Source organism: Bombus pascuorum, chromosome 8 (assembly GCF_905332965.1).
Source record: "Bombus pascuorum chromosome 8, iyBomPasc1.1, whole genome shotgun sequence".
In the NCBI taxonomy this organism is placed as follows: Eukaryota; Metazoa; Arthropoda; class Insecta; order Hymenoptera; family Apidae; genus Bombus; species Bombus pascuorum.
Genome location: NC_083495.1, coordinates 14,258,446 through 14,285,169, shown reverse-complemented (window position 1 = coordinate 14,285,169; position 26,724 = coordinate 14,258,446). Strand labels below are relative to the sequence as shown.

At 34.8% G+C, this 26,724-nt stretch overlaps 1 protein-coding gene and 1 long non-coding RNA gene across 17 annotated transcripts in view; one reads left to right on the top strand and one right to left on the bottom strand.

Annotated features, from left to right (window-relative positions):
• Window positions 1–22,283, bottom strand: part of LOC132909878 (zinc finger protein ZFP2-like) — a 60,253-nt gene extending 37,970 nt beyond the window's left edge. For 10 of the 16 annotated variants that reach the window (XR_009658634.1, XM_060965055.1, XM_060965059.1 and 7 more), the window contains exons 1-4: window positions 22,027–22,283; window positions 20,994–21,167; window positions 20,268–20,607; window positions 19,981–20,161 (exon numbers count right to left, since the gene is read on the bottom strand). Coding sequence is in view for 15 of the 16 variants with exons in the window: in XM_060965055.1 (XP_060821038.1) it covers window positions 19,981–20,161; window positions 20,268–20,607; window positions 20,994–21,167; window positions 22,027–22,158 (827 nt within the window). In the remaining variant the exon portion in view is untranslated. Of the gene's footprint in view, window position 1; window positions 2,160–2,476; window positions 4,214–4,890; window positions 7,463–8,465; window positions 9,856–10,501; window positions 13,412–14,527; window positions 16,835–19,980; window positions 20,162–20,267; window positions 20,608–20,993; window positions 21,168–22,026 lie in introns of those variants that run through there. The other 6 variants (XM_060965046.1, XM_060965054.1, XM_060965053.1 and 3 more) reach the window with 6 other exon arrangements.
• LOC132909924 (uncharacterized) lies at window positions 21,589–22,177 on the top strand. Its single transcript, XR_009658646.1, has 2 exons — window positions 21,589–21,726; window positions 21,886–22,177. It is a non-coding gene; the product is annotated as an uncharacterized LOC132909924 (long non-coding RNA).
• Window positions 22,284–26,724: the final 4,441 nt, after the last annotated feature.

Below are 26,724 nucleotides of genomic sequence, written 5' to 3'. Positions count from 1 at the left end.
ATCAACAACGTGATTTTTCAACATGTTATACGTGTTCGCATCGTTCGTCGAAACATCTTCCAGATCGCTGGTCGTTTCTTTAGTAACGACACACACAGGACGTGTCTCTAATTCTCTTTCTTTAAAGAGGATATAAAGGGAAACAATCGTTGACTCGCGAAAAGTGAAGAAAGGCATAAGACGTTGGTCGATCGGAGCGAAAAGTCGTTACGCACGATTTTTTCATTTTCAATGAATTATTGTTCTTTTATTAAACATATAATAACGAGTATCAATATTCATAACTAACATGGAACTTGCAGTCGGTATACTCTCTTAATTGAATTGCCTCGAATTGTCTGCTGTAAACCACGAACTCCTTTGACTCGTTACACAGCGTTACGAATCGGAACGCGCAAACGAAATAAAACTTGCTCGATAAAATAATACTATCTCTCAATAAAGAACCCGCTATCATTCAGCTTATTAAAACGACAAACAAAATGAGCGAAAGAAACTGCAAGAAACATCGAACATAATGATTGAACGAACAAATAATATAATTGCAGTCGCAATTGTGTAGTAGTCAATTGAAAAAAGAATATGATAAATCGTTAAAACAAAAAGAAATAAAAATTCCATCAGTTTCTTTCATTCTTCGTTGGTCGAAGCTAGTCCACGCGGCCACGCACATTCGGTTCATCATCGACTACGACAAGTTGCACGGTCGTTAACGAGTTACAGTTTTCGTGATATCAGCACCAACAAAGCGACCAATCTCGATGACGACGACGCGATGGTACCGAGAGTGGCTGCACTTCTTTCAAAGTTCTACCCTCGACGAAGAAGGCACTCGAATTTAAACGCAGGTCGATTTCTGGTGAGCTGTTAAGTTGCCCTGGCATGAGAAGCCACGGTTGCAGATCTGGCACACGTACGGTCGTTCTCCAGTATGACCTCGCCTATGTATAGTCAACGTGGATCTCTGTGAAAATGCTTTTGGACACTGGTCACACTTATACGGTTTTTCACCAGTATGCACCCTCCTGTGCATTCTGAGATTCTCTGAATCGGTGAAACCTTTACCACAGATGTCACAGACATATGGTTTCTCGCCAGTATGGATGCGTCTGTGTTTCTTCAAATGCTCGGCGCTGCTAAGACTTTTGCCACAATAATCGCACAGATACAGTTTCGTAGGATTGTGACTCTCCTTGTGACGGAACAAGGATCTTTTGGTAGCCAAGACACGACCGCAAATGTCACAGGCCGTGCTGGTTACTTTATTAGCCTTCATTTCAGGATGCATACGTCTGCAGTGAGCAGAGAGTTGTCGTCTCAGGTAGAAGGCACTACCACATAACTGACAAACGAAAGGTTTATCGCCAGAATGTATATTGTAATGCTCCTGTAGATCTATCGCTTTACGGAAACGTTTGTCACAGTCGTTGCATTTGAAGGGAAGGTCCGCCTTATCCGTATGTCGCAACATGTGAATGCTCAATGCTGCTAACACGGTAGTCTCGTAGTCGCATTCTTTGCACATGTAGCTGGGGTAGAAGTGAGTCTTCTCGTGCCTGGTCAGATCACGGAACAGACGGAACTTCTTAGGACAGTGCTTGCAAGTTAAATCGCCAACCGTATGTCGCATTAGATGCTTCTGGTAATTACTCTTATGTCGGAATACCTTGTTGCACGTTTTACACAGGAACTCCAACTCTGGTTTCTCTTTCTTTACTTTTAGCGTGGTCGAACGATTGGCTACTGTTGAAGTATTGCTCGCTTTGCGTCCACCCTTGCGACCTGTATGCTTCTTCATGTGTTTACGTAGATTTACATACGTTCTAAAGACTCTTCCGCACTGGGCACAAGTATTCTTGCGTTTACCCTTGTGCTCGATCTCGTGACTGTCCAACAGCGCCTGAGAGGCAAAAAACACGCCACACAGTTTGCAGTGATAAGCCAATGGCAGATCCTCTTCGTCGTCCTCGTCATTCACTTCTTGCTTGATGAAGTTTTGCTCCTGGTTTATCGGCAGAATGGTCGCGTTGTTGCCACCAGCCGCGTCCGCGCATTTAGCAGGCGCCGAATTCTCTGGATTCGCGTCCTTCTTCACCAGGTCGAGCTTCGTCAACATCGCCATCGGGTAATACTCTTCGGAGAAGGGTAACTGGTTGTATCTGAAATATAAAAATTCGAAGGGACACATCAGTATCAGATGTCCTCGTTGAATAGTCGGAGTCTTTCCGCGCCCGGAACGCGTTTTCTCAAATCGTATACCTGGAAGAGATATCCAGCACGCTCTACGGTTTGCTTTCAATGTGACGTCCCTGAATAGATTAGCAAGTCGTAGACAATCGCATTATTAAAGTTAGTTACACGTAAGTTGTGTGTGATGTAGAGATGGATCTGGATCTAGCGATATGTAGTATGAAAAAGAAACAATAAGTTGCGAAGATGGTATTTCGAAATTGCGTTTCTAATAATAAGAGCGATCTTGTTTGGACGATGTCAAATAGTTGTTTTATTTAACAAAATTGTACATGCAACGGTATGTCTTAATTAACTTGAAAAAATACCATGTTCCATATGATCGATTTACAAATTTTTTAGAGATCGGCCGAGAGTTGCTTGCACTTTGCCCACAGACTCTCTTATTCTAAATTCGTCTAAATTCGTTATGTACAATATCATAACGTAGATTAATATAATACTGTAGGAAATATAATATACGAAAGTGATATGTTTCAATTCATTACCCGAATGATGAAATTAAAAAGATATTCTCGGCAGATTAGAAACAAAAAAAAAAAAAAGAAGAGGTACAAAAATATAATTGATATTGTGCAACTTATAACTTTGGCACCAATGAACATTCCTTTTCATACAATTACGTCTTTAATTCATCGCATTCTAGAATTAGAATCGATAATATGCAATGAAAAATTTCAAAATTGATAAATGTATCATCAGGTATGAAAGTAGCGTTTAAAATGTCAACCTTTCTTCGAAAACCCGGCAAAATATCCCTCTAAACCAAAAGTTCATTCCCTGTAACTCTTTTTGTAAAAACGTCATCTTTTATTCTCGCTAATTATCTAGAAGCTTTCAAAGTTTTAAAGATCACTACATTTGGTTCACCGCAACGTTCACCGTGTGCACTTTGTTGTGAGCGTTCAACGACGACCTGGAAACGAACGATTTGCTGCAAACCTCGCACTGGTACGGTCTCTGTCCTGTATGATATCGTTTGTGAATGACCAACGTCGAGTGCTGCGTGAACGATTTTCCACACGTATCACAAGTATACGGTCTTTCTCCGGTATGAGTTCTTTTATGAACAACCAGGGTGCTCCTCTTGCGAAAAGCTTTGCCACAGACATCACAGATCAACAATTTTTCCCCGCTATGAAGTCGAAGATGATCCTGAAGAGATCCTTTAGAAGATACTGATTTACCGCAAAGATGACAATCGTATTTATTTTCACCCATATGGGACTTTACGTGGAACACCAAAGAATTCTTATAAACAAACGTTTTGCCACAGAATTCACACTGGTGCTTCACAGGTTTGAAATTCGGATCGTGAACCTTCAGATGCTTCACCAAAGTATGATTATTAGGGAAAGACTTGTTGCAAGAATCACAAACGTGTTCTTTAGCTCCGTGTTTCACGTTCATGTGACCGTGTAATTCGGCGTTCGTGAAGAATCCTTTCTTGCATACTTCGCAGTATCTTGTATACTTGTCGAAATGGCGCCTCTGATGAGTAGTCAATTGGAAAGCTTGGACAAACGCGTGACCGCACACGTCGCACACGAAATTCCTCTCTCGAGTGTGAATTCTTCTATGGACGGCTAATGTGTTGGTCCTCTTGAAGGATTTCTCGCAGATATCACATTGATAAGGTCGAGCATCGCTGTGAGACACTCGATGGCCTTCGTAAAGATTCTTTGTCCTGAAAAGCTTTTTACACATATCACACTGATAGAACGTCTGTGCCAAGACATCAGGATGCTTAATGTCGGAGACCGTTTCTTTGGATTCTTCTTCGCCGTTTGAATCGTTTCTGGTCAGACTTTCAATCTTTGCGCAACGAATCTTTGGCAATGTATTTTTACATTGGTTCGTTGAATAGTCGTCCTCTTCTTTTATGACCGAATATAAAATTATCGATCTTTCCGTAATCATTTGTTGTTGAGTTGTTGGTTCGATCCTCGAGTTCGACGGTGACCTGCGAAGAAAATGAAAAAAAGAGTGTCGTCAATAGCGATTTTTACTTTATTAGTTTAGATCTAGCGACAATTTCGATTTTATGGGAGGAACTGGTATTTTATTAATGAACATTTAGCTTGATTTACATCTGACAGAATACACTGGATGTATAGTAGGAATATTGTGGTCTTAGGCTTCGAATTACTTCTTACGTTTTCTTCTCTTCTTTCTTCTTCGTTCGGCTCTTGTACGTTTTATATTTCGTGTATTTCGGGGACTTGTTTTATATAAGACCGTAATACTGTTTATAACGTATTTATAAAATGAAAGTATTCAAATATATTTATGAAATGCAATGAAATTCGTTCTTCGATTAATAACAGTTGTTACAAGGATAAAATATTCTTGTATTCCCCGCTGCTCGTATGAATATACAGAATGTGTAATTTTTGTATGGTAAATTAAAATTATTTCTCGTATGATTGAATGAAAGTCATTTATATTTCGTTCGTTATTCTCCGTTTTTGAAAAAAGTTTACAGTTTGTAAAAAAAATATTCGTGATAAATACAAATATACTTCAACCCTTAATAAAATTAACGAAAGTAAAAATTTACATATCCGTGATTTTTACAAAGATGATATTCATACATTTCGAGGGAAAATTCGCGACTATTGCATACTTCGTTCTTAAAAATTACATGAAATAAAGAATAACAGAATATTGTTTTTAATCTTCTGTGTATGATTCTTATTTCTCTTTGCACTTACTTCTCGTATACATCTTAAAATACTCGTTTACAAAATAAAAACATAAAAAATGAACATAAAGTACATATATCACGTATAGTATACAAAAAAAATAAATTTATTGAAATAAAGAAATAAGTATTCGCTTATTTGCACATGTGCGTTGGCTTCGAGAATGTTATTTACATGGAAAGTTATATGAATGTATTAAAATTTTTGCACTTAATACAAAGATAAAAGACATCCACGAGTGTTAAGATATAATTCGTAAAATTATGTTAGTAAAATATACAATTTCCTAATTACAATATAATTAATGTCTCTGATCCTTTTTTTTTATAAATCTTAAGTATAGTGTTTTATAACTCTCAAATACAAACTGGTCTTGTATGTGGTATCTATACTTTCAGTAATTACACTTCTGTTATATTCGCGTTTTCTTTGATATTGCTAATTGCATATTTATTGCAATTTGTTGTATTTTATCACTAAGTTAGGCCACGAATAATCTCGTTATTAGAAAAAAAAAAGAAATACGTATATATGCAAAGTACATTGGGATTAGGTTTATATAATCTCATTTTTGAAATTAAAGATTTTTTAATATTATGGCACATTTTAAATTGCGAGATTCTACAATACTATTACTTTTCGTTGGTAACAACAATTTTTTATTGTTACACATATATACTCAAATATTGCTATCAGAAGCTGATTTGCTAAAAAATCTTCTGATATTCTATTTTTCTAATTCAAATATGTTCACTTTGATCAATTGCTAACTTAATTGATCCTCATTGCAATAATGCTTGATACAATTTATCAACGATTTTACCGTTTTCCTCTAACATTAGCATAATAGATTTATATTTGGAGTATTTAGTATTTGCACTTACACTTGTTTTCAGTGGGGAAATATTTCGCCACAATTAGAAATATCTTACTGTGAATCTTTTTGTAAAAAAGATTTGCAAAGGACAGGTTGAATTTGAATAAAAAATAGCAATCGCAAAAATTTGTTCTAATACCGTGTTGACTGTCATATTGAATTTTTCTATAATGTTAATAAAAATATATTTAGAAAGATTTTTAGTAAGATCCTATCTAATTACAGCTTTTAAAAATAATTCTGTGTTCCAACCATAGGAAAATAAATTAGATAAAAAACGATAAAAATATTTTTCATTCTTAACTTAAGTTTTAAAATTCATAATGACAATCAGCACACAAAGATCTCATAGCACCTAACATACGTAATTCTCTGCAGCAATATATTCTCTAACCAAATGCCTTATGCTCTTTAACATTCTACGTACCAAAAACCTAAGAGATTGGTACATGTGTCTCTTGTTCTCAAAATACAATACCTCCCAGTGATCTTATACAAATACAATCTCTTTTTGGTTCACTTCCTTTCGTTATGCGACTTCATATGCGAATTCAGTGAACCCTGCTGCGTGAACCTTTTCTGACATACTTTACATTCATACGGTCTTTCACCTGTATGCGTTCTCAAATGTACAATCAGATATTTTCGAACGCTGAAGGCCTTGCCACATACTTCGCAAACGTGTGGTTTCTCGCCAGAATGTATACGCATATGAATCTGCAGATAAGCTTTACTCGAGACTGATTTCCCGCATATCTCACAGGTGATCAGGTTCTCTCCAGTGTGTATCTTAAGGTGCACCTTTAGAGCCGCCTTCCAGTAACTTTCGAAATTACAAATATTGCACTTGTGTTTCTCTCGTTCGCCGTGAGACTTCATGTGCGTATTCAGATACGCAGCACTCGCGTAAGGGGTGTTACACACCTTGCAAACGAATGGTTTCTCCCCGGTATGTGTGAGTAAGTGTCTTTCCAAGGTTTGGTTCGTGTAGAAGCCTTTTCCGCAGATTTCACAGTGCGTCACATATTCCTCGTTATGTTTCTTTTTATGTAAACGAAGATCGTAGCCAGACACCTTCGAGATACCGCAGATATCGCACGTGAAACGTTTGTTGTGTTGCTTCAGGTGTGTCTTTAAGAATTCTTCCGTTTTGAAGCATTTATTACAGAGAACACATTGAAAAGGCTTCTCCTTTTGATGCACTTTGATCATGTGTTTCTTCAATTTCTCTCCATCCGCGAAACTTTTATCACATTCCTCGCAATGACCACCAGTTTCTTCGTAATTCCTTTCATGGTCCTGCCTATGTTTTAGAAATTGAAGCTTCTTACGCATTTTTTTGTTACAGACGTCGCATTCATAAATGACCGAGCATTTTCTGCTCTCGTATTTATTGTTATAATCTACGTTAATGTTCCCTGTTTCTTCTTCTTCTTCCTCTTCTTCTTCTAGAATCAGTTTCATCTCCGCGTCGTTACTTTCTTCTAACGTGTCCGTTACTATCTCTTGATGACTGATCTGTTCGAACTCTTCGACCGTGCAAACATCATTCTGGTACTTGACCAGTTCCATATCCTCGAGCGTTTCTATCTGCTCTATTTTCGCTTCCTCCATGCTGATCTCCTGACACCTGCAATGGACAAGACTCGTCAACGTATGGAATGTAATGAGACGCAATTAACATGGTAATATACTTGTTCTCGAATAAGAAATTTTCTTCCGCTTAGATACGAACCGATCACGGTATTTCTTCTGCTGTTGGTGGTTTAACATCGATAAAGATGTAACACACTTCGAAGAGAAAGTGAAAATTTGTAGGAAATGTCATGAAGCTTTTACGTAGAGTAAAATAAAAACGAGATGTAAAATTGTAGATACAATAGATTAAATAGCTTATAGGATATATTTATATATATTTATTAGAATAGAATTTTCAAAATAATTAAGATCCCTTGATATCGTTCTTTTCTTAAAAAGTTATTATAATATGTATACAATTTTTAGGAAACTTTTAAAATTTAATAGTCAGACTTTCACGTTTGAAATTACTTTCATATTCAGTATTCTATATTCGTACATATTTCTAATTTTTACGTCAAAGTTTCTGAAGAAATCGTATCGAAAATTAATATTTCGTGGAAGTTATATATTTTGAAATATACTTCAATTTTAATGTTTGTTAAAGGCTATCTAACAGTAAATTCGCAATAGCCTGTTAATTTGATATTTATTGCCAACCAATTTATTGCAAAGTGTAGCTATTGTTTGAAATATTTCTTCCAGCTCAAGAATCATTTATCATTTACTTACCAGCTGTCGTGCAACCATTCGAAGTAACAAAATATACTAACCTAAGGGAGCCGATCTAGATTAAATTTAAAAGTACTTGACTTTTTATTAAAATGGACTTTTTAATATTTTCATATCCTTACTAAGATATTAAAATATTACAAGCGATATGGTAATTTATGTCCATGTATCGTTAATCTTATTACGTTATATACAATTTACGCAACTTGTCTGTTTAGAACAATTAACATAACACACTATTCTTCCATAATACAAATTACACAATCATGGAAGAGTCATATAATTTTTTCAATATTACAAAAGAAAGATATTTTCCAACACCGTTAGTCTTTAAATCGTTATTATTTTTAACATGTGTGAGCTATACAAACAAACACAATTGTAAAACAATTTTCACAAATCACATATTCTTATTAATATTCGTTAAACTCTCAATATTTAAGACGAACATTTACTGTACGTATGTATAATACTATGTAAGAATCCACAATTTCCAATACAGTTAAAAAGATCAATAATGTTAAGTCTACGAATTAAAATAAAATAATACAATTACAATCTTTAAATTAGTCTGCTTATTAACATTGAAACATAGAATAACAATTAGAGAACTCGATGAAAACTCAAGGCACCCTTCATTTAGCGACCTCGTGTCGACGCAAATGGGCGCTCAGGGTGCCTCGTTGCGTGAATCGTTTCTCACAAATTTTACATTTATAAGGCCTTTCCCCTGTATGAGTCCTTCGATGCTTAATCAGATACTTCCTCGAACTAAATGCTTTGCCGCAAAATTCACAGATCTCCGGCTTCTCACCAGTGTGTATTCTAATATGAATCTTCATATACTGTCTCCTGATCAATTTACCGCAAACCTCACAGGCCACCTGACTTTCTCCTGTATGCGTCCACAGATGTTCCTTATAACAGTAACTGTAGAAAGTCTCGAATCCACAAATTTCGCATCTGTACTTCCTCCTATTTTCAGGCTGACTGTGAATCTTCATGTGACTTCTCAAATAAACTCTATTACCGAAAGACTTGTGACAAACCTCACAAATGCACGGTTTATCATTACTATGCACGCTCATGTGCGTTTTCAACGTTGCCTTTAAGTAAAATCCCTTGTTACACACCTCGCAAAATTCAGTGAATTCTTTATTGTGTCTCCTAATGTGAATCTTCAAATAATATTCAGAAGTCAATTTGGCACCGCATACGTGACAAATATGAGGCGCTCCATGCAACGTTTTATGAACATTTAGATATTTCTTCTTCTTAAAAACTTTATGACACACGTTGCACTCGATCGGACCAGTAGAAACATTCGGTTCCTTCCGTTTCGTTTTTATCGTTTTGTCCTTCGCTTTATGCTGTTTGCTCTCAGCTATCGTTGACTCTTTGCACCGACTTCGTCGATGCTTGAACAGTTGTACCTTCTTCGTGAAACTTTCGCAGCACGCGTCACACGTGTATTTCTTTTCAGCTTTTTTCAATGCTTCCCGAGTTCGAAGGATCGATTGCTCGGTTCTGTGTACCAACAGAGCAGCCTCCGTGTCGAACTCCTCGTCACAGGACTCGCATCGATACGATGCTTCCTGGACGACGTGAGAGTTATCGATCACTTTGTTCACAAACGATCGAGCTTCCTCGTTGGACGATTTAGCGGTGCGAGACTGATTCCGTTTGGCTGGTATCGTCTTCACGCTTTTCGGTCTGCAAAAAGACAACAAAGCGTGAGCTGCCTTATAAATCGGACGCTTGCACGCACAGAACGAGGACGTTACTTAAGTAGTTAATGCAGTTTTCATGAAACGTCGAGTCAAGGGAAGAAGATGTCTGGAAATGTACTTGATTCCAATTTTGCTTTACTTTATCTTCGAAGCTAAATCTGTTTTCTTTGTCGATAGCAGATTATGTTTTTCTTTTTCTTTTTGATAAAAATATCAATCACACGAATCGAGAATAGCTATACAGTTGACACGATTGAAAGAAGATGAAGCTACTTACTGCATAAAATCAGTCAAACAGCGATCAATGATTCGCGAGAGACAATTTCTTCGAGGAATCGTTTGGATAAATGATATGAGACAGAGAATTGTATCGTGGATACGTTGCACAAAATGCACACAGCCATGAAAAGCATGCGGAAAGAACGTAACTTGGAAAAAAGCTGGACGTCAGATTTCTGTAATATTCGCGTTGTTAAAAGCATCGTTAGGAATTTCCGATCATCAGAACCGATAGACAACGATATTCGCGATAAAAATGAAAAATAAAAACTATTCGCAATTTAAATAACGTTACTAATTTACATAGAATAATGAACGAAGTTTTATGTGTATAAATATAAAACAAAATATTTACTGTATTGTTTATTTTTATGAATTTGTTTACAAAAGAAGACTATTTCTCTATCTGAGTTGGACAATAAACAATTATTAGATATCTTGTAGAAATCAGGCTTCAACGGTTTCATGCATTCATGTGATTCATACACTCTGTGATTTATATACATTTCCTGTGAAATTAATGAGTTGGATCATCAGAAATTTAGGCATCAAATTTCATTTTTTTCTCAATCTCAAACGAAGATCTTAAACCCTATAAACATCTTAACTCATGTAATTAATACTATCTACATTTAATGATACACTGAAACGATATATCACACTACGACTACTAGCTTCAATGATAGGATATAAAAGAACTATTTTCCCAATTACTATGCACCAAGTATAACAAAAGCCACACGATAAATAAAAAGTTCGGTATAGTATTCAACGTAATTACGCTAGCTTTATAAATTAAGAGAAGTGCGATGCCACGAATGAAAACAACGTTTAACTAGAAAAAAAATTATTTCTTAAGGTAATCACTATATATCATAATCATTTCATACACTTAACAGAAAAAGGCATTATCACAAATTAAAGTACTGTTTCTCACATAATCCTAATCGTTTACAATAGTGTAATTCATGTGATTGTTTCTCCGCTTAATTTATTTGCACTCGCCAAGCATAACTACCAACGATTAAGGCTCTCCTATAAGTCAAAACAGTGAATTATATCTGTTAACTTCGTAACTAATACCTATTGTATATGCATTATAATTCACTAATTCGGGTATCTTAAATGCATATGTGTGTTTTCCAAAACACACCGCGCAATAACTAAGGCACTATCGTATAGTAATCGTATAAGTATATTGTTGTACACTAATTTAAAGCACCCCTCGCAAAATTCTATTCTATGGTAAATCACATACGCGTGTAAAAGAAAAGTTGAGTATTGAAGTAATATAATAGTAAAAAATGTTTAGAAGCGTGGACGGTTGTATTAACATAAAATTATATGTAAAAAGTTTCGTTCGACGCTCGTACATGAATACAGTATGAAACATGAGATTTTAAAATATGTAATAATTGATAAGAATTATTATTCTATACATTTACGATTTTTCATATTCTATACGTAAAGTTAAAAAGAAAAAGGAAACTGTTAATTTACAATTAATCTTACCTAAACGTGTTAATAAAATGGAATACTTGCTAGAATGTACGTATATATGATTATTACATATATGTAATCTTCGTACAAGATTATAATATATAAAACAGTTAAATGCAAATGTAAAAAAGAAACTCAAAAATATTCTTAAGCCGAGATTCTAACTAGAAATTTCACCAGTTTAATAAATGATTAATAGTCATGTTAGCGAGGAACTCATATAGCACTCTTTTAATCGGTTAATTCAAACTGGCATCATGATTCGTTCTTAAAACTTTCAGTATCCCGTCAAATAATATTTCAATGTATAAAATAAGTATCGAAATAGTTAACAGCGGTTCAACATGGAACCAAGTGTGCGTAGAATAAATGCTCAAAACAATAACGTGAAATATCTCTCTCAACGTTTCGATTTTTCTGTTCCATGATTTCTATCATCGTATAAAAATAAATGAGCATTTGAATGATAATCGCTGACTAAATAACTATCTTTCTCTTCATCACAAATAATACAAATACCCCACTCCATCTATTCAAGCATAAGTAACTTTTATCCTTACGAATTAATAACTTTTCTGCAAGGCCTTGATTTCACAATAGATAATCAATTATTTGAAATACCCTAACTAGGTAACAATATAGTAATTGTATCAAGAGACTGTTCTTGTTGAACATCCTGTTCTTGCTGCAATTGTTGTTGCTGCTGTTGTTCTTGTTGCTGCCGTGCACTCTGCTTAGCATGCGTCTTTAAATGTGAATTCAACATCGTTTTCGAGGCAAAAGATTTATGACAACAGGTGCAAGGATATGGCCGATCTCCGGTGTGTCCTCTGAGATGTACCACCAGAGTGGTTCGTTGAGTAAACCGTTTCTCGCAGTGGGTGCACTTATGCGGTTTTTCTCCGGTATGTGTGCGTCGATGAACACTCAGATAGTTCTGCGAGATAAACCCTTTACCACAGAGATCGCAGACATGCGGTTTCTCTCCTGTATGCTTGCGCAAATGTACGGTCAAATACGTCTTACTAGAGACAGCTTTGCCACAAACTGGGCAGATATATTCGTTCTGGGAGCCTGCGTTTCCGTGCGTCTTCATGTGTACCAACAATACCTGCTTCCTGGAGAAACGCTTGTTGCAGAGCTCGCAATGGTGTTTTCTCTGAGGTGGTACGTAATCGGGCTGATGCAGCTTCGCGTGTAATCTCAAACCTTGACGATATCGAAAAGGAGCGCTACATATTTCGCATTGAAACGGTTTTTCATCCGAATGCATGGATTGATGCTCTTCGTAGCTACTAGAAGAAACGAAATTCGCACCACAAATATCGCATTCGTACTCGTTATTGTGACGTTTCTGATGGAGGATTAGATTCTCTCTATGCTCTGTAACATAGTCGCACATTTCGCAAGCGTATCTCTCATCCGTTTCGTGCTCTAATTGGTGCTCTTTAAATTCGGAGATCATTGTGAAACTGCGACCACAGTGCTCGCAAACAAACTGATCCTCTTGTAATTGTGCTTCGTCCTGTTCGTGCATTTTTAAATGTAGAGTAAGAGCATGCTCGGAAACGAAACCATCTCCGCAGAGATTGCACTGCACGATATCATCAGCGATGATTATCTCCGCTTTCCCCACGTTCGGAACATGCAAACGATTCGCGACGAGCAGCTGCTCTGTATCTTCGTGATCAAACATCTCATCGTTTGGGCTGCATTCTTGCTCATCCTGAGGTACCATCTGAAGCTTTGACACAAAATATCTGGAAAGAAGAGAGACACAAAACGTAGATCAATCAACGTATTATTTCTATGCGATCGATATACTGTACTCTTTCCTTTTAAGGTTTTAAATAATGGTTTTATTTTGTCAGATTTTTTCGGGGACAAGTGTACGCCTTTACGAGATTAAGTACTTCATAAAGTGCCTCGGTGCTTTCCAGTATTTTTTCCCTTCATCGCGTTCTTACGTTTAAACTTCCTCGGAGCTCGTAAATTTACACAGTATACTTTTAAAACGCGTTTCTCTTAATACGAACGAGAATACTTCGTTTGTAAATATATTGCTCAATGATATTACAACATACTCCCACACGGTCTTTCCAATACTCGATTTTATTTAATGCGATCGAGTTTTCGATTTAACATAATTTTTCTTTACCATGTTCAATTGTTCAATATATTTGATGCTTATATAAATTAATAAATAAAAAGAATGGTTAAAAATGTTGCTGTGATAGTTGCTTGCCTATGTATGTAGGCAATGATTATACAAAGTAAATAATTATTGTTGCAATTGCAATATTTACCGTATCAATAATATCGGTAAATATTAAAAAAAAAGTATACAATAATTTGTAATTGATAATATGATTGTATTTTTTTTTTAAATGTGAAGTCTCTGCCGTACACTTACCACATGCTGCTCTATATTATCGACGATCCAATCACGTGATATATCCACCATCTTGAATTTATGTTCGACTTTCTGATCGAATGTGTGTATTTAATTTTAAGGACATTCAGTAATTAATATTAAAGAAAATGAAACTCAAGAGGAAATTTGTCGAACCGCTTATTTATGTATATCACACAAGTCTATTTTAAATATTAAAATGTACTATTGTTGAGTTAACAAAATTAAAAAAAAAAATGTATACAAAACTTTGTTCAATATAAAAGTTACACAGTGATTTAGCACTATTGTCACAAAATATTCTTTATCCGATATAAGTTTCTGAATTCGACGATGAAAATTAAAATTTATTATAAATGCTCGAACCACCATACCATTCTCTCTCAATATAAGTCAATATAAATTATTAGTAGTGCAAACAAAAAAAGAAATATTATTCTCCAAAATGGATATACAACTCTAGTAACATTGAAAACTTTAATTAGACGAAAAATTACATTTAGGAGTGATAAAATTCTTAGAAATCTTTTAGCAACGATTACGTCCAACGATTAATTATAACTATGTTATTCAGAATATCAATAGCAGAGATCTTGTTTTTCACGAGATTACATAGAAATATTTAAGCGTCTTCATACTTACGTTTTACGATATTCATAATATGTAGTGACCCTGTACTTATATTAATTAGAGGCACATGAATTCATTGTTAATGCTGAAACGCTAACTATATCACCTCGGTCTACCGGTTTAACTAAAAATGCTTAAAATAATCGTATACTCATACATTAATCGTATGCTAATGTTTCTCTATCTATTATAACGATATTTTAACATCAAATAATTTTTAACACTTTATACGCAATTATTACAATTAGCTCTTCCTATGTAGAATGTCTTTTTCATATTTCGTCGATTAAAACTTCTCAAAAACTCTATCTTTTAGGCACATTAAAAAGTTAGTTCGTTAAACAGGTACTAATTTTAGTTGAAGCAAATTTCGTGTTTGAAATCGACATTTTCCAACAAAATTTCGCGATTCTAAAAGTCAAAGAAATCGAGAAAGGTATACTAGGGCGCTTAAAATATTTCGAATATACACGAACAAACAGTATCACAGTGACGACATGCATATTACACATAAGATTAGTTAATAATTCCGTTTATGTATCCCTGGTACTAATTAACAAATTCGTCGAATTCAACGAATTTAAAAATTATTACTATCGTTGAATTTTGTAAAAATGTTTACACGATCGTTGTGACGAATTCGCGCAATACGCGTTATAATTAAATAATCTTCTATTTTTTAAGCGATTTAAGGCACTTCGAGAATGATTTTCTAGAAAGAAACCATCTTTGTTAAGCAAAATAACAATTTCGAACCGAATTTTCTCAAAAGTAGAAAGAAATTTCATTTCCTAACTAATACATATATACCTATTCCTACCGCGATTAGAAACGAGTGCAAATACGCAACTGTTCTTGCACTATCATTATAACAGACTAGAATTTAACCAACAATTAAACAATAACGTGAAAAAAATCATAAACTTTCGTAACACAACTCGAATATCGATATATCTTGCGTATTTTCGTTATTTACGAAATAATTAAATTTATACGTTTTTTTAACGTACACCCGGTTGACAAACGTTTCTTATCGTACGATCACGACGATCGAGTTCAATGCTTTTTCATGTGATTCAGCATGATCGTTCTGGTAACGAATCCTTTACCGCACAATGTGCAGGTATAAGGACGTTCTCCGGTATGATATCGACGATGGACGGTAAGCGTGGATGCTTGTGTAAACGATTTGCCACACATGGCACAAAGATATGGCCTCTCTCCTGTATGGATACGTTGATGCACCACGTAATACTTGCGATGTGTAAAACCCTTGCCGCATACGTCGCATACGAGCGGCCTGGACCTATGTACAGCCTTATGGGTAGTCAATGACTCGATGCTTGCGAATTGTTTCGAGCACGAATCGCACGGATACGAGACTACCGATTTGTTCGACGATGCCATGGTACCGCTAATACTGCTAGTGACCGGATCACCGGAAGACACTACGGTGTCAGTTATCCTATCGTTGGCTGTCAGGATCGGTTTGTGTGTTTTCGCATGATGATTGTACAAGTTTCGCGTCTCGAAACGCATTAAGCACCTAGGGCAGGAATAAGGCTTCTCCTGGCCGACCTCGTGCATCCTCCTGTGTCGCTCGAGAAGCGTACGATACCGGAAACTAGCTTGGCAACGATCGCAGGCGAACGTCTTCTCTACGTTCACCGACGTCGATATGGTCGGGATCGGTGCGCAGGAGGTTGCCACTGGCGCGGAATGCGTCACCTCGTGCATCCTCAAGTGACTCAGAGAGTAGAAACTTCGTGAACAAACGGCGCACGAGTACCTCATCGGATTCTCTATATTGTGCTCGAACTCCGGCAGAGTCGGATGACTCGTTCTTATATGGTAATTCAGTTTCAGAGCGCTTCGAAATTCAAGGCCACAGGTGGGACACGGATAGGATTCAGTGACGATCTGCACGTGATCCAAGAGAATCTGATCGGTACAAATGGACGGCAAATGGGATGGGACGGTTTGATACGTCGAGGACATCATCGACGACTGATTGGAGAACATAGAGTTGTTCTGAAGCAAGGTACAAGTGACCGGTAAACCGGTATCTCCCGTCTCGGGCGATGGCGAAAGTATTTGACGTAGCATCCCTGACAATCCGCCGAACGTCTCGCTTCCTTCCCTGAAATCGACAAAACCCAAGGACAATGCAGCGGCGAATATCACCGTACGATACACATACGCATTGTCTTTTCATTCGTTCCTGTGTTCTTACTTTTTTTCTTGCAACAGGCGGCGGTGAGAAAAGATACGAAAGCGGAGAAATAGAGAATTTACGCTGCGTGATAATTTCTGCATAGTGACCGTGCAAAGTGCTTGGGCATTGTGGTTTCCCTTCTAAAGACACAGCAGTAAAGAGAGTGCGACGAGAGCGTAAGTGCAAATCGAGCTTAGAGAGTTTTGTGTCGTCATCGTTCTCCGTCGAACATCTTCACGATCTTCTTTATTAGTACGAAGAATATTATATATTACAAGACTATATTATATTCCTCAGATAAGAGTATATTCGTTTCGGAAGATCGTAAAGAAATTATTCTTTGTATTTTCACTTTACCTTTGCAGTTTATACGATATAGTTGTCTCGTCCTTTGAAAATTTAAACGTATTATTTTTATGTATAAATAAGATGTTAAATAAGAAAGTTATACTTGACACTTTTCACGATTTTATTTATATTAAATTAATTAGTAATGAATCTAATTAAAAAAGATGGAAACATTCTCTCGCCTTTCCACGTCTCTAGACTCATGATGAAGTAATTGGCATAAACCGAGAAAGAAATTAAAGGTTTCTACAGCAAACCAGCAGAAGAAGAAAAGTTAAGCTACAAAATTTGGCAAAAAAGTTAGAAGAAAGCAAACCCTTGCTAAAAAAAGTCGTTATTTTTACTAAGATACAGTATTTTTAAAGATCAGATTAATGTAATATTAAATGAAAATTGGATCCTCACCTTTATGTCGATTGTCCAACATCCATGCAGTATCTTCTTATTTTCTTTCACCACAAACTTCTAATTAACAGTCCTTGCAAAAAAAATGTTCACTCACATTATAATATAAAAACTTCAAAAGTTTCAATGGTATCTATAAATTACGATAAAATATGACGAATATACAGTAACAATTTTAAATGGAAACAAAAAATGTTTCAAATTCCACACTGTTCTCAAATCGTAACTCGTAATCGGGAAATACATTGCACAAATATAACATTGCGTGCATCCGTATTGCCTTCAGTGTACCGATGCAAATAAACTGCGCCACAAATATACATAACGAAACGCAAACAATTGCTTTCTCACCGGCGCGTAAACGCAGCCTGGTTTTATGTAAGCATTGAAAAATGCAAAATTTTGCAAAACGTATCGATTGCATTTTGAACAATGTCAGAAACAAAATAATCCGCGCGACATAATAGTGCGCGATCAAAATTTGTATAACACAAGCGCAGCGAATTTTCAGCAAAAAATATGCTGAGACGCGCGCTGAAAAGCTCCAAAGAATAAAATCACGAATTCTTTGGAAACATCGCGTAAATGTAAATGAAAAACAATAAATTTTGTAGGAATCATACTTATATACTATTATATAAGACTCCGAAAATATACAAAAACTTGATACTCGCCTTCAATAAAGTTTTGTTTGAAGTCCTCTTCATGTTTCTCAATACGATGATTATTCTTCGATTCTTCGTCACATCTCGATTAATTATTACTCTAATTATTTTATCTTTTTTTTTTTCGTTTTAAATGAACTTATTTCTGCTCGTAAAACACTCGATTGTTTTGGACCGGCACCTAACATAAATGCCAGCCACAAGTGGTATTGATTGAAACCGAACTCGTGGCAAGAACACCACACGGCTTATCAGCGGGTTTTGTGCGCAATTAACAGAACGATAGCACTTACAGACTAACCGATATACTAAATGTTACTGTGGTCCTGACGATAATGTAAAAGCGTAGGCATTGGAAAGCACGAAGACGACAAGAAACGGTATTTGATTCTCTTTTCTTTTTCTCTTTTTACGAATCATAACGGTTTGGTGACACTTTTATTATGCACCAAGCGTCTATTATGTCGTGACGTTAGCTTACGAAATATTAGTTTGTGATTTTTGGTCGGCCTATTGTTAGCCGTGTGCGGCATTTTGTGCCTTCACGTAAGCGTGGGATATTGATACTGACAACATGTAAACATCTGGTTCTCAATTGAACAGAGGGATTAAATACCTGTTGTGCGTTAAGTGCTACACAACAATTGATTCACATACGTACATGTTAAAAAACAGGCCGTACAGGTGTTAATAGACTGGATCATAATTAGTAGAATCCCTCTGTCCATTTATTGTACATGTATCAATAATAACTAGGACAGAGTTCATTTAAATAGGAAAGTTGTAACAAAGTCGAATCTAAACATTGTATATGATGTACGAATTTAAAATGTTATGTTTCACTTATTCTTATTGAAATGAACTCTAAGTACATGCTATCACATGTAAGAATATTCAGGTATTTTGCAATTTGTTTTTTAAAGTGAACACACAAGAAGACTGATATTTTATCTGAATGTGAATATGCTATACGCATAATTAAATCGTTCTGTTGAAATGAAATATAAAGTCAATTATTGAAATATCGAAGAAAACATCAAATTGCAAAATACGGAGAGCCAAAGATGGTTGTGGGGTGTGTATTAACTTACCTTATCATCCCACTGCACCTTATTTATTTCAATTAGGTGGCTAACTCTTATGTATCTTATCTCAAAACCAAAAATTAAAAGTGTACTTTATCTTAAAATCAAAAATCAAAACTATACAGAGTACATGCAACCATAATAAAAATAAAAATAATGTGAATAAACTATTATTTAAAATATTATACACATTAAGAAATGATTAATTTGGACACATAAAATGTTTTTTTTAGATAGTAATATTTAACTCCTAAATACAAAAGAAAGAAAAGTGATTCAGACTCAAATTACGTGAAATATCATAAATATACAGATTTCTGATGTTTTCAATAGAAGTCACTGTACAAGTAATCGGAATCAAGTAATCACAAATCAAAACACGTAACTTGGCTCAAATTATACAAGTTTAAAGTTTGTTAAAAGAAAAAGCTATAAATATGTAAATTACATGTACATGTTTTAATGTACATGTAAATGAACATTAAAATGTCTGTGTAAATGTTTGCGATTACCACAACAAAATGGCATCTTTGGCTCTTGAGACGTAACATACGGATAAAAGACTCACCCAGATTTGGGATCCCCATCAGTTGGTTGTGGAATTGGCATCTCTGGCATATCTGTGATTTTTTGTTGTTGTAACCCAGAAGGACCTGCTTCGTCGCATGCCAAGGAAACATTTACAAAGGTTGTAGGCTCTATGGTTCTATTGCTGGGATCCTCTTCACTTTCTTCTTTTACAGGTAGACCTAATGGATGAGAATAGAAATGTACATAAATTCATTTCTTTTATACAGATGTTCAAAATTTGGAAAGGAAAGGGAAAAAACACAAAGATTTTGCTATATTAGCTACCTTCATCTCCGTCGCAATCTTCGTCAGAGTTTTCATCATCTTCACTACTTTCCTCTTCATCTTCTTGCTGCGTAGTGCTTGTTTGATTCTGCGGTATTTGGTTATGTGTGGTTTGTGAACTTGGACCAGGTACTGCCTGAACGGTTTGTACAGTATTACTGTTTGTGTCCATAGGAACTGAGGTGATTTGTTGTTGATTAGCATTTGATATCATCATGGGTATACCCAAACCCATGTTGTCCATTATAGCCATCCCCATATTGTTTTGATGCTCTCCCACTTGCTGCATCACATTGCCATCTAACCTGTTCTCTGAATTCTGTTCTTGTTTCATTACACTCTGCAATTGAATATAAGAAACAAAATTTATTTATTTATTTTCAAATATTTTATATTTCATATGAGTAAATAAAAATATCTTCCATCTTTTATGACTACAAACAAAATATAACCTTTAAATGCAGCGTTACTTTAAAATATAATAAAATTACTAATGTACATTTTAATTATGAATGTCAATTAGAAATAGCAAAGTTCAATAAATTGAACAATTGAAAAACTTACGGAAGTAAAGATTAATAATATTTAAATATTTTTATCGGTAACACTAACAGTAACTAAGGTAAACATGGAACTGAATGCCAAAAAAAATAAAAGACTATCTATGCTTTTGGATTTTGTTATGAACCGAATATAATAACAAATATTATATGGAAAACAAATTACCGTATTGAGAACATTGGTAACATAACCCTGTTTGTCTTCTAAGCTGACTTCTCCCAGCCATTGTAATAGTTGTTTCTCTGCGTTCGCAGTAGTATTCCAAAATTGATAAAATAATTCTACTTTATACACACAATCATCGCATATTTTTTTGGGTAACTTATCTTCTCTTGTAAGCTGGAATCATATGTAAAAAAAAAAATTTATAACGAATTGTATATTTATATACATAATGAAAGTAGTTTTCTATAGCGAATTTAGTACTCCACGAATAATATGAATGACATAAATCATAAGTCATAAGATAAATTAGTAATCATAGTAATAATAGATCAAAATATTCGACCAAAACAGATTCTAAATAATAATTATTTATTTACTATGCATTGAATTATTTACCAAATTCAAAATTTATAAATGAATAATTGCAATAATAAATATAAGAATTAAATTAATCGAACTTTTTCACAAAAGCAATTTCAAAGTATTATGTCGCAACATTGAAAACAACTATTAATGGAACGACTTCAAAAAGTATGAATAGTCAATTATAGGTACTTATTTTATAATAGAAACAATGATGTCGAAAGCAAGATGTCGAAAAGGAAGAGGATTATTCGGTTATGGTTGCTGTGAATAAAGAAATACTGTGAATTGACACTTTCGAATGAAAATAACAACGGGCTGTTATTCAGACGATGATGAAAAAATTTGGGTAGATCCGCAATACATTAAGGTACGGAAAAAAGCGCGGCAAAATTCTATTAAATAATTCGTAGCGTCGTGGATGAGTTGGAGAGAATGAACAGAAAAGAAAAGATAAACAGTACAGCACCAACAATAAGGCTATTTGGATATCGATGACCTGGAACTGTTTGAAATTTCTTGTCTATAGGGCGATCTCTAAAACGATCGGAGGCAAATACATCTACTGGGAGGTCGAAAAGTCGTGGACGATTAAGGAAATGCGGTGTATCTATGAAAATGCACAAGATGGCGGATCGCCATTGTCGAAGCGATGGCGTAGTTGGCTTACCTTGACCGGTAGACAGGCGGCGATCTTGAGAAATATTTGCCGTACGTCTCCCTCACCTTCGAAAATTGGTACCGAAACACGATCCTTCACGAGACATAATCGACACAGGTCCAGATAGTCGAGGGAGGACATTTTACCGTGTAAAACGCCAGCTCGAGACGCAAAACCGCGCCCGTAGACGCGAACGCTGTTTCAATCCAAGCCGGAGAAGACCCCGCGTTCTTCGGTACGCGTCGTTTGCTCACTGTAACTCGGCCAACTTCGTGGCTGTTCGGTTACCTTCGACTCTCTCGACTAACTTCGGAGATACTCGGCAGAACGATTGCGTATCGATCACGTCGCGCTCGAAGCCAACAGCTTTTACACACGACAGTTTCGAACATTACGGAGATTCCTTCCTTCCGAATTCATCGTTATTTAATATGGATGGACTGCACCATCACCGTAAATTTATTGCCAGATCGGAGAAATTGAAATTTTCACGGTACTTATTATGTTTTTTAGTTGATTTTATCTTTTTATCAAATTTTTACTATGTAATTAAATTACACCGCAAGATGGCTAGAATCTCTGGTCGATCTTATGTTTCATTTTAAATAATGAAAGTATAAAGTGTACAGAGTATTGTGTATGTTAGACTTGCCTCTGATATGTACTGATTGATCGCCCAGGTGTTTAAGAGGTCGGCCAAGTTAATGCAAACCTATCAAATTTTCATGCACAATTACTCCCACTTCTACGCGCGGATACAATCACGCATGATCAAACAGACAGCGTACGCTTGTCGATGAACAGTAAGAATAAATCGGAGCTTTATGAAGAATATATCGAAACTCATTGTTAGTTACGTTACATTAAAAATTAAATGTATTTCATGTCTTTTCGAATTACAAATTTTTTTTATAAGTATTCAGTAATAATCACGTGATTTATTCGGAAATAATAGAAAACATGTTTTGTTGATGATCTTATTTACGTAAAATGATCACGTTGCTCTTTGGACAACTAGCTATAAGAAAACAGAATTTACATGAGGAAATGTTTAAATATTCTTACCTTCATCAATTATATATAATGAAATTGCTCATTTTTAAAAAGTGTGATAAGTCCATAATTATTATTACGGATGTAACAAATTGTATAGTGCAAATGTTAATTAGGCTAGGTATATTAATTTACATAACGTGTTTCATTGCATAAATTTTAATTTTTTAATTTTGGTAAAATATTAATATATTCGAAAAATATTTCTAAACTAGGTAGTTGTGTAATGCATCTTACGTTATCGATAGATATTTAAATTTATCCAACGTGGAATTGACACGAATTTTTTATGTTACCGAATAAAAGCGACATATCCATGCAAAAAGTAACAGGAACAGTACAGTGCTGCCACGTTTCTCTGTCGTTGAAATTGTGTAGCTTACCCTCATGCTGTTAAAGATATAAATGACCTACCTTGCCTTTTTCCTTAATTGTATGAACTTTACTGGATATGACAACTTGATTTAAATTACAACTCGTTTCTCCGACAGAATATCTTCGCAATATACGTAGAAACATTTTGGATTGCTAAAACGACACTGAACGAATATCTACAACCATATTTTTATATTATATTTTTGCATTAAATTAAAAATCTATTTTGCATTATTCTTTAAATAATGCATTGATGCTAATCATATGGTGACGATAAAAAGATTATATAAAATTTTAATGGCACAATTTCGTTAATCTTTTGACAATAGTATCTTTTTACTTTATTTTGTTTTATTCGTATTTTAAATGTATTGAGATAAGTTCTTTTAGGTATATTGGGAGAAAAATGACGGCATCCATATTAGATAAAAAAAACTGCTTTATTGTGGCAGAGCACATGTATTATCATATACCAGCATATAATTAGGAAGTCCATAGTAATTTACAAATTACGATCCACTTAAACGTCGGTACACGTGGCGGTGTATGCAGGCAGATTTGGGAATCGATTTCGATCACACGCATGCTGTTACCGTGTTTATTTTCTTCTCATCATCTCTTCGATCGTTCAGCTTTTTATTATTTCGTTTAACATTAATTTTCTTTTCTTTCGATACTTTTTTTTTTTTATCGGATGGGGAAGGGAAGGAAGATCTTCTAAAGATCCTTGCAACGACGGTGCATTATTTATAATACATGAAAACGAGGGATATGTGGTCTTCTTCCTTTCCATTTTTTTTTTTTTTTTTTTTTTTTCGAGAAAATTGTACCCGTACAAGCCATTAGGACTTCTATTTCCGTAATCTCTCTTTCTCTTTCAACGAGGACCTTGTTTCGCATCTTACAAGTAAATCGTGATTATCGCAAGTGACAGTATTTCCAGGCATTTTTCCTCCTTCTTTTCAATAAACAGATTCGTATATTTGATTTCATTAATTTTAAGAAAGAATGAAAACCGAAGTGAAAGCCTTGCATATCTGCATAATAAGATATTTCTTCGGAACACGATTCGATCTGAAGAAAGCTTTCGTTAATCCTCCTATTATTATATACATCTTAAAGAGTTTTGAGTTTAAATTTATTGAAATTTTTTTTATTGATTTCTTTCATAGATGGCATTTGGTATTCTTCTTCGAATTGTGAACGCTTCTAATAAAATTTCTCATTCGTTATTTATATACAGTACAAATTTGTAGAGAAAGGAACTAATTCTTTAATTCAATTGGCGAAGGATACAGATGAAATTAACGGTCTTAAAAATCTCAAACTATTTTACGAATAGATAGACGCATCTATATATTGGATATTAAATTTTTTACTGTAGCTTCCTTGGTGAAACGATTAGAAAAAATTAATAAAGTCATAGTCGAAATATTAATAGGAGGACTAATTATTAAAAGAACCTCGAAAATGCAACACGCCAGATTTTGTTGTTCTTTTTTCTCTCGCGTTCAGCTTTTAATGTTCTTTTTCATTTTTTTTTTTTTTTTTTTGCTCGATATTTAATTCTCTCGCAGCTTATAATCTGCGTTGTCAATGAAACCGCGATAAAACTGTATTATTTCGATGCTCATATATAGTTAATTAATTAGTTGTTAATTAATTTGTTAAATTCGTAACTATTTTACTTACACTTTATGCTATAACAATAATAGCAAAAATTGCGTGAATGTGTGTCTAAATTTTCTCCTTTAATCTCATATCTCTCCGAGTTGTCGTAATGTAAATTTACAGCTATTACAAATATTATTGTTTATATTCGTGTAAGGTAACATTAATCATCGTGTTCGTTATCTACTAATACAAAGTTAAAAATGCGGGAAGTTGAAATTTTGCGGGCTCGCCGCACCGCAGAATATATTCGTGTATATCATACGTACATGCATTTTGGAGTTCGAGTTTATCGCTCGTACTAAATTGAAATTAATAGAACATGTCATTGCTACGATTGTAAGATTCGATAATTGACGAATGAAAAAAGAATAAAATTTATTTATGAGTAAAATATCGGTATAAAGGCCAGAAAAAGTAAGTTCTGTATATCTACCATGGATTTTATGTAAAAGAGATCGAAGAAATGGATTTATCATACTATTCAATTAATTGTTGAAACACTAAACATAACACGTTCTCTTAATTTCAATTTTTATTCTCAAATTTTAAATGCCGATTAATGATTCGTTGAATTTTTAAGCCAATCAACGTACTTAACACGTTAATTCAACTGATCGAATCTTCGAATTTGGGAAACAAGCGGAATGAAAATTCTTGCGCTCTTCTCATTTCCTTCACAGTGGTGTCTGTTAATCGATGCCTATCAAATCATTTAAACACTATACTTTACCGTCTCATATCTTACTACATATCGAATAATACGAATTTTTTTTTTTTTTTTTTTTGAAATGTTCGATCGATTCAACCCTACGTTATGCTAAAGAGGTATAAATGATAAGTAACCTTCCTGATTCTTTGAGCCGTTATATATCGAAAAACATCAGACACCATGCAAAAATTTCTCAACCGCTTTTCTTTTTATTAGGGATCAGAACGACTGATGATTTTTTAAACTTCGCTTTTCTTTTTTTGTTCTTTTTTTTGTTGGTTAAGTCTTAACGTCGTTTCGCTTATCCAGCAATACTGGGACTAATTAAGCTAGCGTTGGTCGAAGATCGTTGACAATTTATGCATATTTAATACATTTCACACCATATCGATATAAGACCTCGTTTTTTTAATAAGCTAAAATGATCAAACATCGATGGGAGAAGGATGATAGGAAAACGCAATATTCTATCGCGATCTGAACGAAGCATATGTCTGACTTTGAACGGTGTAATCTCTTTTCACACCGGCTACGCATCTCCTAAATTTCGATACACTTTAACGATTCATAGAATGAGCTACCACTTGGAAAATCGTTCTTTTAAAATTAGTCATTTATATATAGTTCCCTTTTTAAACGAGGAGCCGGATATCTATCGTATGCAAGATATTGTTTATATTAGTAAAATTTCGTCAGTTTTGTAATTACTCGTATCCGTTAGGTTCTACCAGTGAAAATGTAGTTTCTTTCGTATTCGAGTCGGATACGAAACCAACAGGGGTTGTGAACACGTAAATTTATAGCTAACTGTTTACACAGAAGGGATTAATCGATAAAAAGAGAATGTTCCACGCCGAAGATAAACCTTCGCCATGAGTTGCAATTATCAGTGAATT